Source organism: Acinonyx jubatus, chromosome E3 (assembly GCF_027475565.1).
Source record: "Acinonyx jubatus isolate Ajub_Pintada_27869175 chromosome E3, VMU_Ajub_asm_v1.0, whole genome shotgun sequence".
Taxonomy (NCBI): domain Eukaryota; kingdom Metazoa; phylum Chordata; class Mammalia; order Carnivora; family Felidae; genus Acinonyx; species Acinonyx jubatus.
Window position 1 is genome coordinate 40,393,909 of NC_069398.1, and position 19,026 is coordinate 40,412,934.

At 47.1% G+C, this 19,026-nt stretch overlaps 1 protein-coding gene and 1 non-coding gene across 7 annotated transcripts in view; both read right to left on the bottom strand.

Annotated features, from left to right (window-relative positions):
- Positions 1-340: 340 nt before the first annotated feature.
- GLYR1 (glyoxylate reductase 1 homolog) overlaps positions 341-19,026 on the bottom strand; it is a 34,429-nt gene continuing 15,743 nt past the window's right edge. For 2 of the 6 annotated variants that reach the window (XM_053213508.1, XM_053213505.1), the window contains 11 exons: positions 17,974-18,060; positions 16,998-17,054; positions 16,193-16,243; positions 16,027-16,100; positions 13,427-13,526; positions 9,368-9,460; positions 8,627-8,728; positions 7,839-8,001; positions 7,342-7,521; positions 6,902-7,026; positions 341-2,526 (listed from right to left, as the gene is read on the bottom strand). In XM_053213508.1, coding sequence (XP_053069483.1) covers positions 2,452-2,526; positions 6,902-7,026; positions 7,342-7,521; positions 7,839-8,001; positions 8,627-8,728; positions 9,368-9,460; positions 13,427-13,526; positions 16,027-16,100; positions 16,193-16,243; positions 16,998-17,054; positions 17,974-18,060 — 1,107 coding nt within the window. In that variant the 3' untranslated portion in view covers positions 341-2,451. Of the gene's footprint in view, positions 2,527-6,901; positions 7,027-7,341; positions 7,522-7,838; positions 8,002-8,626; positions 8,729-9,365; positions 9,479-13,426; positions 13,527-16,026; positions 16,101-16,192; positions 16,244-16,997; positions 17,055-17,973; positions 18,061-19,026 lie in introns of all 6 variants that reach the window. The other 4 variants (XM_053213507.1, XM_027043297.2, XM_053213506.1 and 1 more) reach the window with 3 other exon arrangements.
- Positions 14,476-14,582, bottom strand: LOC113595032 (U6 spliceosomal RNA). The gene has a single exon (XR_003415505.1). It is a non-coding gene; the product is annotated as a U6 spliceosomal RNA (small nuclear RNA).

Genomic DNA, 19,026 nt, shown 5'->3' on the forward strand with positions numbered 1-19,026 from the left:
CGCTCGGGCGCCGTGTCCACGGCCGCTTGCCTCGCCCCTCCCCGGCCCTGATAGGGCGCCCTGCTCCGCTTGCGCACATTGATTGGCCAGAGGGATGGTTTGCTCTCGCCGCGCCCGGCGATTGGCCGGCGTGGCAGCCTGTTCCTGCTCGGCCTCGCCCTCCTCCCGCGGAGTTCGCGAGTTCCGTTGGTCCAGGAGGAACCAGCTGGATGACCAGGCAGTCCCGGCGCAGTCCCGGCGCGAGGGCTGCGGGGCCGTTCTTGCGCTCCCGGCCCTCCTCCCTCCACCACACAGCGCTCTGGGTTTGGGCACAGGCCACTGCCGAGGTAATCAGTCACAGTTGTGTTACCAAGAAACGTTTTATTTTGCTTGCAGTAGCTTTTTTTGTTAATTGCACAAAATCATGTTTTGTTTTTGCCATTTAAACATCACACAATCCTATTCTGAAAGACAAATGCTCATTAAAAACAAAGCAAAAATAAAAATTCACAACCTTAATTACCTAGAAGATTTGTCATTTAAAGTAGGTTTAAAGGGGAAAAAAAAGGGATGGTGGAAGAGGGGCTTTCTTACAAGCTTTTTCACAAGTGTCACATTTTCTTCTAAAAGGGAAGGATTTCAAAACAAAGGTGAAATAGCTTAAACAGAAATAGTCATAAAAAGAAACTTTACAGAATTGTCAACAATATTAAGACAACATTGACTAACCAGTTTCATTACAGCATCTTCCCCCACCCCCACCCTCCCACCCCCAACCCCGAGTGTCCGGCTAGGACTAGAACAGGCTTTGTGTTCAGACAGAAAAGAATTCCAAATCCCAGTGAAATTATGCCAAAAACCCGCAGGCATCTTCCCTGCCCTCCCCCCTATGTCTTCTGAGATCCCCTAGCCTGGGTTCTATCAGTGGAAAAGGGCCAAATTTGTGAGGGGGAGGGGCCCACACCAGTGTGGTCTCCTCATTATACATATTCACTAGAAATGCTGACCTGCAAAGTATAACTTTGGAAAATTCAACCCATATAGAGGGAGAGAACATGGACATCCTTTGGGTGACTTCTCCTTGTTTTTACACCACATCGTAAGTCCCTCTGGTCCCCTATCCAAGGAGAAACGTTAGGGTCTCAAAGATGTCTTAGATCTACCTCTTCGGGTCAGTTAGTTCAGGTTGGGTCAGGTTCAGTTCTCTTCCCTCCCAAAAGACCCTGGGGCCCTGGAAGCATTGGAGGCTATGCTTCTGGCTGAAGTGAAGACACCTGATCCTGTTTCAAGAGCTGAGCCTAAGAAATGGCCATCGTTGGTCAGGCTGGGTTTGGGCCAAAGAAGGGACAGAAACACTGTCTCCATGGGAAGAAGAGGAGGAAGGGAGAATGAAAAGGTAGGCAGGTGGGGAACATGTGCAGGAGCAGGTTGGAGAGGATGGGACTGCTGTGAGGGGACCCAGTCAGAGTGGCTCCAGGTGGAGTCTGCAGCATAACGGAAACAGGAAGGAACCCCACTCTCCTCCCTCTTTGCTCCTCCCTGGTGGCCCTCAGGATCCCCTTCCCAAGGGCTGGAATGCAAATCCAAATACTAAGAGCCTGGTGAGGAGTGAGCTCCCCCTACACCAAAGTGAAGAAGTCTGATCCCAGCCCAGGGCTCTGCAGTGATGGTGACTTCTAGGACAGGTGCTCAAGAGCGGCGAGGAGAGCAGGCTTCTGTGAGGCTCACCTAACGTGCTGGCGATTTGCTGCTCTCCCTGGAGAGCCAGAGCCCTGTGTTCGCTCAACTTTGCCAATCTCTTTTCAGTTCACAAAGGCATTTACGGAGAGTTGGTTGCACATTGGTAGCTTAAATATGACAATCCTCATCAGCTGGTCACCTGAGGTTGGAGGGCCCATGGGGACCCTCTGTTTGGAGTCGGTGCTGGCTCATCTTGACCCAGAGCCTCTCTCTCACATGGGGGATCCAGTGGGGGGACGTGGACGTAACCACAGCCTCTTTGCTCTGAGGGACGGCAGCAGTGGGAAGGCTTCCAGTTCTCACTGCTGATTCTAGTTCCTCTACTGGAAAGGGTCTGAGATAAGACAAGCTCAGGAGGAAAAAAAAGCCAGGCAGCAGTTTCTGGGCAGCTTCTATCCTGGGGCGAGAGCCAGTGTGTGGTGTGTAGGGTGTGTGTGTCTGTGTGTGTGTGTGTGTGTGTGTGTGTGTGTGAACACACAGCCACCTAGTCCGGGGCCAGTGCCCAGCTCAAGAGCTTTCCCAAAGGCCAATCCTGCTGACACCCCTCCCCTCCCCAGGACCTCCAGGGGAGGGGTGACGCTGTGTGCTGTGCTGATGGCAAGTCTCAAAGTCTGTAGAAAAGGAGATGGAGACAGGTGGACTGGTCCAGAGCTAAGTCCCAGGACCCCAACCCCATGTGAGGAGGAGGGGCCAGAGGGAAGACCTGGGAGGCAGGGATGGGGTATCGAGGGCTTAGTGTATATAGGCTCGGTACACGGCAGACATGTCGTTGTCAGACTGGTCCAGTGCCTTGGCTCTTTTGTACACCTGGGGAAAAAAAGGAGATAGGCTCATACTCTGTCCACAGAGCTGACTTAAAAACACAATCTGCTTCCTGGAGGCGGTTCTAGATGTGGTCAGGCAGGCAGGCGGCAGGCAGCCTTTGGAGTCCAGGCTATCTAGGTACAACTCCTGGCCAACCCCCACACTGATTTTTTTTTTTTTTAAATAAAAAAATGTTTATTTTTGAGAGACAGTGTAAGCAGGGGAGGGGCAGAGAGAGGGGGACAGAGAATCTGAAGGGTGCTCTGTGTGGACAGCAGAGAGCCCGATGCGGGGCTAGAGTTCACGAGCCTTGAGATCAGGACTTGCGCTAAAGCTGGGCGCTTAAACGACTGAGCCACCCAGGCCCCCCACTGATCTTGAGCCAGGTGCCTCAGTGTTTCTTTGCCGTCACCACTACTACTTGATGTCATGGAGGTGACAAGGTTATCATGAGGTTTAAAGGGACTGAGGAGGTAAAGTGCTTAGAGCATTGTTAGCAATTATAATCACGTCCCTTCCTACCTCCAGGGTCTTCCTGTGTTATGCTCTATGCTGCTATCCTCGTCCTTCCCTCTGTGTGGGATGCTTTTCCCTCAGCACAGCTGGCCCCTTCCCAGTCAGCTCCGAGGCCTCTCCCAAGCAGCCTATCTAAGACAGCGGCTGCACCGCTTCACTCACTCTGCTGTATTTTACTCATACTTCTGACCCTTACAGACTCTTGTTCAAATATTTATCTGCCTGTCTTGTGCCTCTTTCCATTAAAATGTAAGCGCCACAAGGGAAGGAACAGGCTGCTCCTGAACACGTCCCCAGAACCTAGAATAGTGCCTGGCAATCAACAGCCACTCCAGAGACACTAGGTGAATATTATGAACGAGTGTGAAGAGAATTAAAAAGCCATTCGACAAAGGCAGTATGGCATCCAGGCACACTGAGGAAATGCAGTTGAACACAAGGTTCCCCCATACAAGCTGCATTTTTGTCTTTTTTCAAACACAGTCCAGCTGAAGCCACTATAGTTGAGTGTCCATTACAGCTCAGGTGTAGCTGTCAACTCAACACGAAGGCTCCATAAGACCTTTTCAGATACAAGAAAACCAATCATTGCCAGCAGACCTGCACTACAGGGAATGCTAAAGCAAGTTCTTGCAGCTGAAAGGAAACAATCCCAGGGAGAAATTCAATTCTTTAGAAAAGAATGAAGAGCCCTGGAAATGGTAAATAAGAGAAATATACAATTATTTTCTCTCTTCGTTAAAATAAAATACATAAGACTACTTAAAACATTCCAACGTTGGGGCGCCTGGGTGGCGCAGTCGGTTAAGCGTCCGACTGCAGCCAGGTCACGATCTCGCGGTCCGTGAGTTCGAGCCCCGCGTCAGGCTCTGGGCTGATGGCTCGGAGCCTGGAGCCTGTTTCCGATTCTGTGTCTCCCTCTCTCTCTGCCCCTCCCCCGTTCATGCTCTGTCTCTCTCTGTCCCAAAAATAAATAAGCGTTGAAAAAAAAAAATTAAAAAAAAACAAACAAAAAAACCCCCAAAACACTCCAACGTTGACCCTATGTTTAAAACAAAGGCAGATGTAACCCAGAGGACATCTGTACCCTAAAGCAGGGGTTCTCAACCAGGGATTATTTTGCCCCCACTGGACATTTGGCAACGTCTGCAGACATTGTGTCAACTGAGGGGGTGTTGCTGGCCTCTAGTGGGTATAGGACAGGGATGCTGCTAAACATCCTGTAAGCACAGGATGGCTCCCACAGCAAAATGTCATCGTACCCAGGTTGAGAAACCCTGCCTTAAAGGAGGAGGTGGAGGGGGAGGGAAATGGAAATGTATCTATGTTTTATGTGAAGAGGTACAAGATTAACTCTAAGTAGACCGTGAAGTTTAAGGATATTGCATATTCTTGCATACTGATATCCCTAGAGCAAAGATAAAACAGAAACAATGCGTCATTAAGAAGACAGTAGGTAAAATGGAATTCTAAAAAATATTCAAATAATCCAAAAGGCAGTAAAATAGGAAGTACAGTCAAAAGCCAGAAGAGACAAGCAGCAATCAAATGATAAAACGGTAGCTCCAAATCTGACCATACCTTAACAGACTTTAAGAAAAGGACTAAATGTTACTGGCCTAGTTAACCTTAAGATCCTGAACAGTAAGCACCGGTGAGGAGCCTAAATTCACACCATCCAAATGGCCAGATAGCACCACGTTCCATTGAGAAATTAACTAAAATATTTGTTTTCAAGCCAACAAATCCTGTAGACTCAGGGCAGAGGCAAGTCAGAAATCACCTCACAGAGAAACCTGCCAACACAAACCACACATAGAACCCTTCAGAACTGACTTCAGTTAAAGACAAGCTTGTTGACAAAAAAAATTATACAAAATACAAAAATAAGTCCGCTGCTAAGAGAGAATCCAAGGTAAAACAAACATGAGTATCCTGAAATTGTACTGCAACCTGAAAAAGTGAAGTAAGTACTCTGGCATGTTCAGGCAGACAAGGAAGGGACAGAAAACACAGAATTCAGGGACAGAAGATTACAGATTATGAAAAGGTAGGTCTGAAAAGAGCAGAACCGTGTTTCTTTTTTCCTTTTTTTTAATGTTTATTTATTTTTGACAGAGAGAGAGAATGAGAGAAAGAGAGAAACAGAGCATGAGCGGGGGAGGGGCAGAGAGAGAGGGAGACACAGAATCCAAAGCAGGCTCCAGGCTGTCAGCACAGAGCCTGACACGGGGCTTGAACTCACAGACCGTGAGATCATGACCTGAGCTGAAGTCGGACGCTCAACCGACTGAGCCACCCAGGCGCCCCAGAACCGTGTTTCTTTACTTCTTCGCTGGTACAAGACACTGGAGACTTCTATTTAACTTGAGTGATGCATATCCTTTTTTTAGCACTTGGAAGATACAGCTTCTAAAATAAATGAATTTATGTGTTTTACATAAAATGTAGAGTTTTGTTTTTTGTTTTTTTACATGTTTGTTTATTTTTGAGAGAGCACATTTGCTTGGGGAAGGGGCAGAGAGAGAGGGAGACAGAGGATCCGGAGCAGGATCTGAGCTGTCAGCAGAGAGACCAACGTGGGGCTTGCACTCACAAAGTGGGAGATCATGACCTGACCTGAGCCAAGTCAGATGCTTAACCAACTGAACTACCTGGCGCCCTACAAATGTAGTTTTTATTGTAACTCTACAGTAAAGAAATAGTGCTCAGCTTTTTTAAGGCTACACTTCTAAACAACTTTTCAAAAAGCGCATGTGTAGGTGCTTAATAAAGTTGTCATTCAAAAAAAGGTAAATGACCAAACACCCCAATTAATAGGCAGAATCTTTCAGAATGGGTAAAAATCCAAGCTCCAATGACAGGCTGTATACAAAAGATACAGTATAAAAACACAAACTGAAAGCAAATGAATGGAAAAAAATATACAATGGGGCACGTGGGTGGCTCAGTTTGGTTAAGCGTTTGACTCTTGATTTCAGCTCAGGTCATATTTAATGATTCGTGAGTTTAAGGCTCACATTGGGCTCTGCGCTGACAGAGTGGAGCCTGCTTGGGATTCTCTGTCTCCCTCCCTCTCTGCCCCTCCCCTGGCTCACACGCTCTCGCTCTCTCTCTCTCTCTCTCTCAAAAATAAATAAATATTAAAACAAATATAAAAACAATAGCACCTATAGTAAAACTGGGCAATAGGCTTCAAGACAAAGACCGGAAAGCGACATTTTATAAAAACAGAAGGGCAAACTCATAAGGAAGATGTGGCCATCATAAATGCTAAGAGTTTCAAAATTATAGGAGTTTCAAAGATAATAGACAAAATCAAAGGGAAAAACAGACAATCCCACAATCACAGTTAGAGATTTTAAGATCTTTCAGCAACTGAAAGAACCAGAGAAAAAGGCCAGTAAATGTGATCCGAAAAAACTACCAACCTCAATCTAACTGGTATCTGCAGGACATAGTCCTCTTAAGTGCACACAGCACACCCAAAGACAGACCATCTGCTGGGCCACAAAACAAGTCTGATTAAATTTAAAGAACCAAAAACCATACAGGATGTGTTTTTTAACCACAACAGAGACATATTAGTAATCAATAATCATTAGATATGTAGGACAACTCCAATTATATGATAACTTTTGAATAATCCACAGGTCGAAGAAATCACATGGGAAGTAGGCATGGCTAAGAAGGAAGTGTACAGTTTTACATGCTCCTGTCTAGAAACAATGACCTGAGATTCCACCCCAAGAGATGAGACACAAAGCAAAATAAAGATGGGCAGGGGGTGGGGTGGGGTGGGTAGAGAATAGTAAAGACAAAAGGAAGATGGCCAGGGTTGTGTTTCGCCTCTGGCAGGTACCTCGTTGGCTGCAGCTGCCATAGGAGTAGGATGGTTGACCGCATCACCCAGGGCAATGGCTAAGCGGAGATCCTTCTGGATGTACTTCAGGTAGAAATCAGGCTTAAAGTTTCCTTGCAGGATATCTGAGGAAGGAAAGCCACTTATCAGGCAAATTGAATAAACTCTAACTAAGAAACTATCTGTAGTACTGTCAGGCCTCAACACCTGGCATTTCTTCCCTCTTGGACACTGAAGAGACAAGTTCCCAGCCAGTACCCCCAAATCCCACCTGCCAGGTCTCTGGACCCCCTCTGACCAAGGGCATGGAATGAATGAAGAGAGTGCGTCTTTCACACCCAATGAGCCCTTGAAGAAGAGACTCCTCTGTGAGAGCTGCCTGACTCAGTTTCTCAGCTCCTATCAGAACTAAAATGCAAGAGAGGCCAAAGGCAACTCACTTTGGCACTTCTGGTCCAGGAAGATGCTGGCCAACTGTCCCTGATTGAGGATGTCCAAGAGTGTCTGCTGGGACTGGCCTGTCACTTGGGCCAGGGTCAAGCCCTCAGCGATGGTGGCCATGAAGCTTCCCTGGACCATGTTCACGATCAGCATCATCTTGGCTGCGTTGCCAACCTCACCTGGCCAGGGTAGACAATGACGGTCACTTCTCAAGAATCTGAGGGCAGGGACTTTCTGCCCACCCTCATCCCTGCTCGGACCCACCTCTACACCCAGGGGAGGCCCCATTCACCTGCCCCTGACAGAACTGGCTCTGACCCTTCGGGCTCTTCCTCCTTCCAGGCACTGACTGTGCAAGTCAAAGGAAACCTTCCCACGGGGGCCCCAGGCAGAGAGGCCGTGCGGGAGTGACGCTGTCATCAGTGCAGTCTAGAGGGGATGTGGCCCACCCAGCCTCCGGGCCTGCAGTGGCCCGACGGGTGGGCAGGCATGTTACCTAGAAAGAAGGAGGTCTTCCCCATTGCCTGGAAGCAGCTGCTGCAGTCCTCATACAAGCCCCTGTCTCCTGCTGCTAAGATCACCAACATCCCGTCATTAGACAGCTGCTGATTCCCTGAGACCGGGGCTTCCAGAAAGCGGCCCCCCCTGGACACAATCACCTGGAAAGGAAAGTCATAGCTTCTGAAGGCCTTGCGCCTCACTGGGGTTTCAAGTGGGAACACCTGGCCCTCCACACCGAGGCCCTAGACAGATGCCTGAATCATACGTAGCATGCAGCTAAGCTGAGGTCTCCCCACCTGCTCCCATTTACTTGCAATTTCTTACAAAGACCAAACATGACCATGCTCATGGCTTGGCCGACCATACCTCCTCCAGACACTTCCCTTCTCTGACTTCAGCCACCCTCAGGGCACAGAGGGGCCAGAAGTCACCACTTGGCCCAGCAGCTTAGTGGAAAGAATACTGCTAGGATCAAATGTGGATAGCTGTTTAAACCAAAAAGGCCCTGCCAGCTGCCTGGAAGGCTTCTCACTGTGGGGCTCACAGCTCTGGGACCTAATGCCCATCCCAGCTGGGCAACACCTCTCCTCTCATGGCTATTCAGACTAGCTGTGGCTTTGAAAGTAAAGAGCGAAGACAACCTAGTCCCAGGGCTACAGGCCTGCCTTTCTCTCCCTGCTTTTGTCTTTAGAGTAACCAAGTTGCCCACTCAGGAGTGATCAGTTAGAGTCTTGGGCTCTAACCACAAGGATGTTGGAAGGCCACCACAAACGAGGCTGCTACCTGGGCCAGCTCAGTGACTGTGTCAGCATCCACTGTTGACATGTCCACATAGCACTTCCCAGGGCGGATCCCTTGCAGTACACCACTGGGGCCCAGCACCAGCTGTGGAGACACAAGGGAGAAGCAATAGCCCAGGCTCTTGGCCAGATGCCCAGGAGCCCCTTAGACCTCAGGTTAGAATTCTGTTGCTTTTTTGGCTCACTTACTGATGAGGAACTGAATATTAAGGCTGAAAAGGGGGAAAGCAAGTGAAATAAGCGTAGGAATGAAAAATACCTCTAGTACGTTCCTAACAATCTTGTAAAAGGGTTTATGTGCTCCTTTTTATTAAAAACCTCCCATTTAAATGATAACCTCAGTATTTTCTTGGGTTTCATTGGATTTACCCGGATTAAACTAGTCACCAGTTTAACAAGATGACTACTGTACCTGAAATGTGAAAACATACAAATAGAGCCACAGCTAAACAGAGGATCTGGGCACATGGACGCAATACGAATACACAGGGCTCGTCAGCACAGATCTCAGGGACCCTCGTTTTTATTCTTTGTTCTGAATCAAAGGAAGTCTGTACTCAATTTACAAAAATATTTTTCACAATGGGGGATGGCCCCAGATGGGAAATTCAACTCCCCCACATGCTGTAGACACTCACTCATGGGCAGGGGAGATGGGGTGGGGGAGAGGGAGGCCAGACAGTTTTCCTGGCCACAACATGATGGGAGAAGAGGGGATCCTTACGTCCTTGGCTGCCTTGGGATCTGACACGCAGGCGAAGGTGATGTCACAAGTTGAAACGACTTCAGCGGGGGTTCTTCCTAGGCGGGCCCCCTCCTGGATGAACAAATCACACTGCAAAAGTCACAGATCCTAATGTGAGCTACAGGCAGTGCACAACCAATACAACAACCAGGCCAGAGACACCCTGCCCAGTCCTCCTGGCTGGCCTCTCAAGGCAGGAGGCTGAGGCTAGGAGCTGGGGACACCAGAGTGGTGGTCCAGCTTTTTGAAGGAAGTAGATTGGGCCCCTTAAGGACCGTCTCATATTTTTGCATAACTGGTGCCTAGAACAAAGTTCTACTTCATAGTAGGCACAAAACAAGTGTCTGCTAAAGGTTTCCTGTGTGAAGAACAGGATGTAAATAGCACCTGTCCGCAACCCTCTGTGGCTGTCTTGGCTGTGGCAAAACCTGCCCAGTGTCCTGGGCTACTCACACTGTGCTGGGGAAGCAGGTCTGGGGCTGGGAGGCTGCCATTCCTTACCGAGATGTTCCTGGGTGTCTAAAAGCTTTAACTTTTCTTCCTTGAGAATTAAAATTACCCACCTCATAACAAAACATTATCAATATTTCAGTTTTTTCCTTTTCCAAAATCATTTAAATAAGTAATTAGAATAACGTGAACCTATTTTGTAACCAACTTTTAATATCGTGTGTGATTTACATTTATCCACATTACAGTCTTTCTTAATTATTGTTTATAATGGATGGCTGCAGAATATCCCATTGAGACACACCTGAATTTACCTAATGGCTCTCCCGAAGTTCAGTATCAAACCTGCTTTTAATAATAAATGACTCCAGGGGCGCCTGTGTGGCTCAAATGATCAAGCATCCGATTTTTGATTTCAGCTCAGGTCATGATTTCACCATCGTGAGACTGAGCCCCGGATTGGGCTCAGTGGGAAGTATGGAGTCTGCCTGGGATTCTCTTTCCCTCTCTCCCCTGCTCGTTCTCTTTCAAAATAAACAAACTTAAAAAAAAAAAGTGACTCCAACTAATATCTTTATGTACAATTCTTTTCCTTTATGTTTTGAATCTAGGTCCCCGAAAGTAGAATAAACAGGTTCCAAATGGTGTTCAAGTTCTTAATAAATGTAGACAAATGGCTTTCCAGTGGAGCCATGTTAATTTATAATGATCACTGGCAAGGTATCAAATTACCAGCACTGAGTACATTATTTAAAAACAACAAACAAGCATCCGTAAATGCATAAAAACTCTGCCCTACTTGATGATTTAACCAGCCAAACCCAGTAACTTTTTGTTTGATATGTATTTTGATTATTCTTGATTATTGAACCTTTTACATATTTTTTAATTTCATAAAAATTTTTTTAAGTAGGCTCCATGCCCAATGTGGGGCTTGAACTCATGAAGATGAGATCAAGAGTCACAGGCCCCACCAACTGAGCCAGGCAGGTGCTCCAATTACTGAACCTTTTAAATTTAATATCTTCGTTTATTGTTTCTTTTGTAAGCTATTGTGTGTGTTATCATATTTGCTATAAGCACGTTTGGTTGATGTACGCTTTAGTCTATTTTCAATTTATTTTAGCACGTGGTAGGAGGTGAGAGTAGCATTTCCCCAAACTTGCAATCAGTTGTCCTGAACAGAACTTACTGACTGACCTTTCTCCTATCTCACGGATTCCTACAGAGCCACCTCTATCAGTTGCAGCCCCAGCTGTCCAGCCTACCTGATGGGTGTGCTTCTTTATCACGGTACACAACAACTCAGCCTTTTAGTATATCGCTTTATGTTTTAAACTTTGCTTGAGAGAGATCTCATTACTTTCTTTTCTGAAAATATGTTTTCCATTAGCTATTCCAGAAGAACCAGAGAGTAATTTTTTTTTTTTTTTTTGCCAAGATAGTTTAAAACAATTCTACAGGGATGGTCAAAAATTAGATGGCTTTCTAAAAATGTTTGTTTATTTATTTGAGAGACAGAGACTGCCCATGTGAGCTGGGGAGGGGAAGGGAGAGAAGGAGAGAGAATCCCAAGTAGGCTCTGCGCTCTGCGCTATCAGTGCAGAGCCCAATGTGGGGCTCAAACTCACAAACCATGAGATCATGACCTGAGCCAAGAGAGCCAGACGCTTAACCGACTCAGTCACCCCAAAGAATGAGACAAGTTTTTATTTTTTTTTCAACGTTTTTTTTTTTTTGTTTTGTTTGTTTTTTTTATTTTTGGGACAGAGAGAGACAGAGCATGAACGGGGGAGGGGCAGAGAGAGAGGGAGACACAGAATCGGAAACAGGCTCCAGGCTCCGAGCCATCAGCCCAGAGCCTGACGCGGGGCTCGAACTCACGGACCGCGAGATCGTGACCTGGCTGCAGTCGGACGCTTAACCGACTGCGCCACCCAGGTGCCCCAAGAGACAAGTTTTTAAAGATGACATTTACTACTTAACTTGTGCCAAGCATGGTGCTGAGTACTTTACATCATCTCATTTAATCTTTTGCACAGATGAGAACTCTGAGACTTAGGGAGATAAACAGCGTTGCTAAAAACGGTGAGCAGGATGGCTGTAACTTGGATTTAGGTCTGTCTGATTCCACAGCAGATTCCTAACTGCTATGCTCTACTGCTTTCCCATAAATTAATCTGGAAAGAATGGCCATGTTTACATAACATTTAGGTTTTCCAATCAAGATACAGGATGACAAGAGGCACTTCTATCAAAGGGGAAGGCACTTATAAGGAAAACCCTGACTCTCCCAACTTCTGCAACTGTGCATCTAACATTTCCTGGTTACCCTTGCCTCGAATCACAACAAATACTGCCGATGGGACCTGATCACCCTCCTGACTTGGGTCCCCACAGCCCCTACCCAATGCCCAGCAGCTGAAGCCCAAATCCTTCAGTAAGGCTTTCAGGGCCTTCAGTGCCCTTTCCCCCACAGACCCTTTGACTCTCCAACCAGTTCCTTTTATCCTTGAAAAGGCATTTGTTCCATTAGAGTGATTTTTTTTTTTTTTTTTTACCTTGCCAAGAACATTTCTGTTAATTCTAATCCATTAGGCCTGCCACCTCCTTCAGCAACCACCCTCCTACCACAGCTGCACCTAGCTGCACATGGGGTGCTCATCCAGTCACTTTGTAAACACATGTTCAGCCACACAGGCTCCCCACGGGCTGGTCCTTCCTCAGTCTCTTCCTGTGTTCCTGGTGAGTACAGGGCTTTAGTTTCTTGTACTCAGACTACTGTTCTTCACCTTTTCTTGGATAAGAACTTGATGGGAGAAGCCATGGCTTCTCTCCAGGGCAGAGGTGCACATTCAGACCTGGAATTCCATTTCAGGGCATGCACAGACCCTTGAAGTGGTGGACCACCACCCTAGGTTAAGAACTTCTAAACCTGTCCTGCTTACTTTGGTTGCCGTTAGCCATGGGGGACTATTACATTTAAGTGATGTAAAATTAAAATTTCAATTCTTAAGTCGTACTAGCCATTGATTCAAGTGCTGAAGAGCCACATGTGTGAATAGTGGGTGTCATACTGGACAAATCCTGGACATCTCCATCACTGCAGAATGCTCTACTGCAAGGTGCTGTTAATACAATCCCAACGACACAATACAGTGCAGCCATGCAAAAGGAAGAAATAAATCTATCTCTACACACTCGGTATCAATGAATTACTAACACACTCACATGTATTTGCACGTGCATGAACAAAAGGATACAAACACCTGATGTGAGCTACCTCAGCTAATGGCAAGGAAGGGAGAATTTCACTTCTTTTTATAGGCCTGTATGTTTTTAAGTGTTTAATTTTTATAAACAGCATCCTAAGCTTACATCCTTTTATAAATAACATCCTAAGCTTCTGTACCTCCATCTTTACTTGCCTGAACTATAGAGCTTGGCTCTATACTTGGCTACTCTACACATGCAAAATGCTGAGCAGAGACAATAGGAAGATTCCTATCCTCAGTTACTAGTTACTCCAACTCCAAGGGTCAAGGGTTTGTCCCACCCCTTCTGACAAGCACCACCACGAATGCTTACTTTCTCTGCAGTCCGGTTCCAGACGGTTACTGTGTGACCCATTTTTAGCAAGTTGGAGACGATGCCACTTCCCATGAGGCCAAGGCCCAAAAATCCTATCCTGAAAAAGAGAGACACTGATCGGTTCAGGGTGGAGTGGGACCGTGGTCACCAGAAACCACTCAGCGGCTGGCAGCACCACAGCAGAGCCGGAAGCAGTGTGTGTATGTTGTGCCTTTTCTTACCCTGCCATTGTTTAAAAGTGTCCCTCAATTGAAATGGGCTTTTCTAGACCTTTGCCTGCCACAGAAAGAGGTGTGCCTCTCATATGGTTTAGGGCAAGTCTCCCAAATTGTTTCCTTACTGCTGTGATAGACGGTCTGAGCTTTGAATTCCGTTAGAGCAAGAAAGCAGGCTTCTGTCTTCGGCTCTTGCAACAGCTTCCCGATCGACCCCTCTAAATGCCTGGCTTTCAGATGCCACTTTAAAGCACATCAGCAAACTTCTTCAACTGTAGGAATCAGGATCAGTCTTCATCTCCCTGTCCAGCTCTACTTCCGACACTACACTTGTGTTCTTCCCGCTACCAGCAGAGACGGGTCTTGACCCTCTTCAAAGCTTCCTTTGGAGCCAATCTTTTCCAGAGCACGAATTCTTCCTAGGCCTGCCTTCTCCTGACCCCGTCACGGCTTTCCACTGGCCCGTCCACAGTTCTCCACCACACCCTTCTAACTGTAGGCCCATTCTCATCTTTGGGGACTAAAGTTCAGGTGGACAGCATGCCTGTTCACTTTCACGTCCGGTAGCCTGCTCCTTTGTGCAACCCCGAGAACTCGGGGGCTGTTGGCTACTACTGCCGTTTCTACTGCTTTTACAGGTGATTTTATCTTGCCCCAAGGTCTCTTTCTGGTTCTTGTACTTCACTCCTTGTATGTGATATGGCTAACCAATGCCACTTTCTTCATTTATTATTCCTTGGTGTGCTGGTTTTTGGCTTGGGTTTCTCTCCACAGCTTCTCCACCTCACTTGACCTGAGTTACCCTTTTATTTTTTTTTAATTTTATTTTTTTTTAAATATGGAAGCTTCACGGATTTGCCTGTCATCCTTGCGCAAGGGCCGTGCTAACCTTCTCTGTATCGTTCCAACGCTAGTCCATGTGCTGCTGCAGTGAGAACCCTATTAGCCTTTTAGTATTCTCGGTCTCCTGGGGTCACATCCACAGCCACCTCTGCAAACTGGCTCTTGTACTGAAAGGGTCCCCTCATCCTTGCTGGGATACAGATTCTCACATGCTCCCCCAGCCTGAATCCAATGATGAAAACAGAATCTACCACCTTCCTCACCGAATGGCACCCTCGCCCACTAAGCTTCAGCCAAAGCTCAAAACCAGGAGATCTTTTGTCATTCACAGTTGTCTGAGTAGTGCCAGTTTCCCCTAGGATTCTAAACCATGGCAGACTAATTCTCTTTCCTTTTCTTGGCATTTGAGGACACCCAGCAGACCACATAGCTGCTTCACCTTGTAGCTGGCTTATCTTCGTGTCAAAAAAGGGTCTGGCTAACAGGGCAACGAAGGCGTTAGGTGGAAGCACTGGACTCTGTCCTCAGCCCTGTCCTTGTCTTTTCGTAAAAAAATCAACACAGTCCTCCTGAAATCAGTGGGTGATACCCACCTCCCCTTTCATTAGCACATAACATGCCTGTGTCTTCTCCACTCCACTCACCCAGGGACGTTCACCCAAAATAAACAGTAGGATCACGCATGTTGTCAGCATGAAAACTCATAAATGAAGTAAAAGATGTACTGTTTTTGTCTGAGAAAGAACCGCATGGGAGATACAGACGGCAGCTTCAGACCGGGCCATCTTGCTCAAGGGAGTGGTCCGTCTTAGCACTTTCATCACCATGACCACAAACACCGTCAAAGTAAGGGCAGGGGTGTGTGTGGGCACAAGCTAAGCTTTGGGGACCACAGTCAAGGCTCTCGTACCTGCCCAGGCAAAGGAGAGAGGTGCTGACAGGTGCACGAGAAGGACCAGGTGGCGACGGCAGGGAGAGCTGGGAAAGGCAGGACGATGGGCTTTACTCCAAACATCTTCACCTCTCACCCCCCACTTGCCTCCACCACAGCCAATTTCTGGGTTTTCATCACTGTTCTGCTGAGCCAGTGGTTCTCAAAGTGTGGCCTCTTGACTGGCAGCAGCAGCCTACCCAGGAAGGCGTCCAAGACACAAATTCTTGGGCTCTACTCCAGACATAGTGACTGAGAAACCCAGGGGCGAGGGGCCCTAGCAACTGGCGCTTTACACGCAGCCTTCCAGGTGATTCTGAGGCACAAGAAAGTCTGAGAACCACCAAACTGAGTGTTCTTCCTACTCGAAGAGCCACCAGTGAGCTTTGAAGCCAACCCCATTGTATATTTATAGGACCAGGGTCTACTGCAGGTAAAATTACCCTCAGGCAAAAAAACAATGTCATTAAAAGTTACGACCTTCCCCCTCTTTCCACTCAGTCCCAGCAATGGCTGGGATATAATCCTTAAAGAGCCCCCTTAAAGAGTCATCCCCAACTCCCTAACAGAACTAGAATCATAAGAAGCGTTTTCATCAAAGGTCTTACTTTTTGTCTGTGGGTGTGATGCTGCCATTCACGGCTGTGCTGTCTGCTGCCTGGATGGAGGTGGACCCGGTTTCCTAGGGAAAGGAAGCACAAATCATCAGGTCAGTCTGCCCACGGGAAGAGCCCCAGTGGAAGAAAAAAATAGGGTAATATGGAACCTACGTACCTCTTCACATATTTTCAACTTCTTTGTGATTGCTTGGTAACAGACAGCTGGCTAATAAACGAGGGAAAAAAACCATTTATTAAACCGAATGCTTAACTGGTCTTCGTTATAAATTGCTTAAGAAGTTTGACCTAAAATGTGGCATTAACACTGAAAACTTATTTGCTGTTCGACTTTATTGATTTCCAAGTAACACATTAGAAAGTGAACACACATTACCTCATTCAATTATCTACACAACTCTGCAAGGTGCTTTTGCTGCTGATGACATTAAGGATCAGATGTATTAAGTCATGTGCCCAGAATTACAAAGCTAGCCAGTGTAACTAGGCTTGGAACCCACATCTGTCCAACTCCAAAGCTGTAGCCTATCAGGTCCCATCAAGACTCAGCCTAACTCATGGCCTTGCAGATACTCTGGGAAGCTTTCCCTCCACAACCCAATGGTCCAGAGAGATGGTCTCCCCAGTTAAACCTGAGAATGTGCCCACCCAACAGTGTGGGCTACCTGACGGGTGCTGACAGCTCATGAGGTCTGGCTTCTGCCCTAGACTCTGAAGGTAACCACAAATGTCTCAACCACACAGCTGCTGAGTCTTAAATGCTTTTTTTTATTTTTTGGTTTACTTTTAATTTTAATAACACCTAATTCATGAGTGAGTCTCTATGTGACTTTTTAACTCGTTGCTCTGGGCAGTGGTACAGGCAGAGCCTGACTTTTCAGATTAGTAGGGAGCCGTGGAGCCACACTGTCCCCTCAGGCCAGCCCCTGACCAAGGATCAAGAATGTCAAAGGTCAACTCACCTTCTCAGTTTGGCTGAGCAGGAAATGATGGAAATGAGGGTCTGCATCTTTCACAGGCTAAAACCAGAAAATGATGAAATAAAACAAGTTATTTCCCACCAGAGATCACCTTGCATGGTTAACTGCCTGGTAACTTGACTCTTCTCTGGCTGAAACCCCTTCGGGAACTGGTCTCGACTATACGATGGCCTGGAAGCACTTTCCCACTGTTGGTTAAAGCCATTTTACAAAGGACCCCTGTTTCAGCTAGAGGGAAACTGACTATAAGTGGAAAAGGAGAGACAATTCTGTCAGGATGGTATACAAATTATTCCAGTAACACTGTAGGAAAATATTTGAGAGGCACAATGCTATTTTTAAAACAGCATTCACCAGTCCCTTTGGATAACCCAGCAGACAGGGCCAAATCAATTCTCAGGACTCTTCCAATTTTAGGGTTTCAGCCTACTTGTGTCTGGTGCCAGCCCCTCGAGTGTCTCGTCTCACAGAGGATCAATATAAACAGAAACACAGTGGCAATGAGTGCAGGCCTTTCAAGGGCTTTTTCACAATTAGGCTCAACAGGAGATGAGGGCATCCTTTCCAAGGATGAAACAATGTGCAGCTACTGAATAGCAGAGTTGCAGTGAAAGATTGTCTATAAAGCATCAAGTGAAAAAAATTTGTGGGCCAATCTCACATTTGTTAAAACCAACCCTATTTCCAACAATAAAAACCCCATGTGGGTCTGTAATTCTATAAATGATGGCTGAGTTGGGGGGGTGTACTAAAGGGTCTGGAAGAAGTTGCATCAAACCTGACAGTGAGCACCCCCGAGGGTGGAGACTTGCAATTTCCCCATCATACACCTCGGAACTGTCTGGCCATTTAAAAAAGGGGGAAAGGACAAGTGCCTCACACAGGTCAGGAAACTAGCTTGGAGGCCAGGCTTATCTTGGCCTGTGGGTGGGGGGGTTGGGGGGGGGTGGGGTGTTACCTCGCTCACAGTTGGCTGCCATTTAAATGCGGCCATCGGTCCAGCCATCACCCCCTTCACGGTACTAGACTCAGGGATGGTGAGATCCTACAGAGGGAAAGGCAGATGGTCAAGACACCGTGGCAACCTCAGTAGATGTCTTCCTGCCCCAAATTGGGAAGCACTTCTTCACTGCTCTGCTTCCTTGAGTCACATGCCACCTTAAACTAAACCCCTACCCAGCTCCATGGTCTCAGCGTCAGTCCCCAGGCACGGTTCTGACTGTCCATTGCAGGGAACCAGGCAAGTTCCCAACGACAGGGAGTGAGCCTTTCTTCTCTGTTGAGATAACAAAATATCTTCTTGTGCCCAAGTTTCACGAGGATAGATATCACTGGAAAACTCAACTATGGTGTGCAGTGTTATCAGCAAGTCACAGGGAAGATTTCCTTATGGCCAGTAACGAACATTCAGAAAACAGTACCAGCTTTAGAAGGAATCCACTGCATCTTGGAAAGACTGAGAAAACCACATGTTGCTGATGAGGAAATGTGCCCAACGTTTTAGCTACAAAATGACAAAGCCAGACTTCAAATCCAGGGCAACTGGGGGCCAAGAGTTCCACTCCTTCCCCAGGCTGATGCAAAGGCAGGACCCAGTGGAATGGGGTGCGCCCCCTCAACCAACAGTCTGGCCCACATTCATCCTGGGCAGAGGTGCTGCTTCAGCTTCACACCTGCTGTGCTCTCATCCTTTCCACCACTGAGTTTACCTCACACTCACTTTCCACATATGTGATCTTCCGGCCACAGTGGCCCCCTGACATTTCTACTTGGTATCTAATGGGATTCTTGGCCTGCTGAACTCTGGATCTCCTGCCCAAGCAGCTCCTTACAATGTCTTCGCAATCTCAGAAAAGCAGCTCCGTTCTATCAGGCTGAGATCTTTGTACTCCTTCTTGATCCTGCCTCTTCTTTCCTCTTATCTCTTGGCAACGATTATGGCTTTACAATTGGGGATCTGCAACCCCTCCTTACTGCCCCACTGCTTACACCCACGCTCAGGCCGCCATCA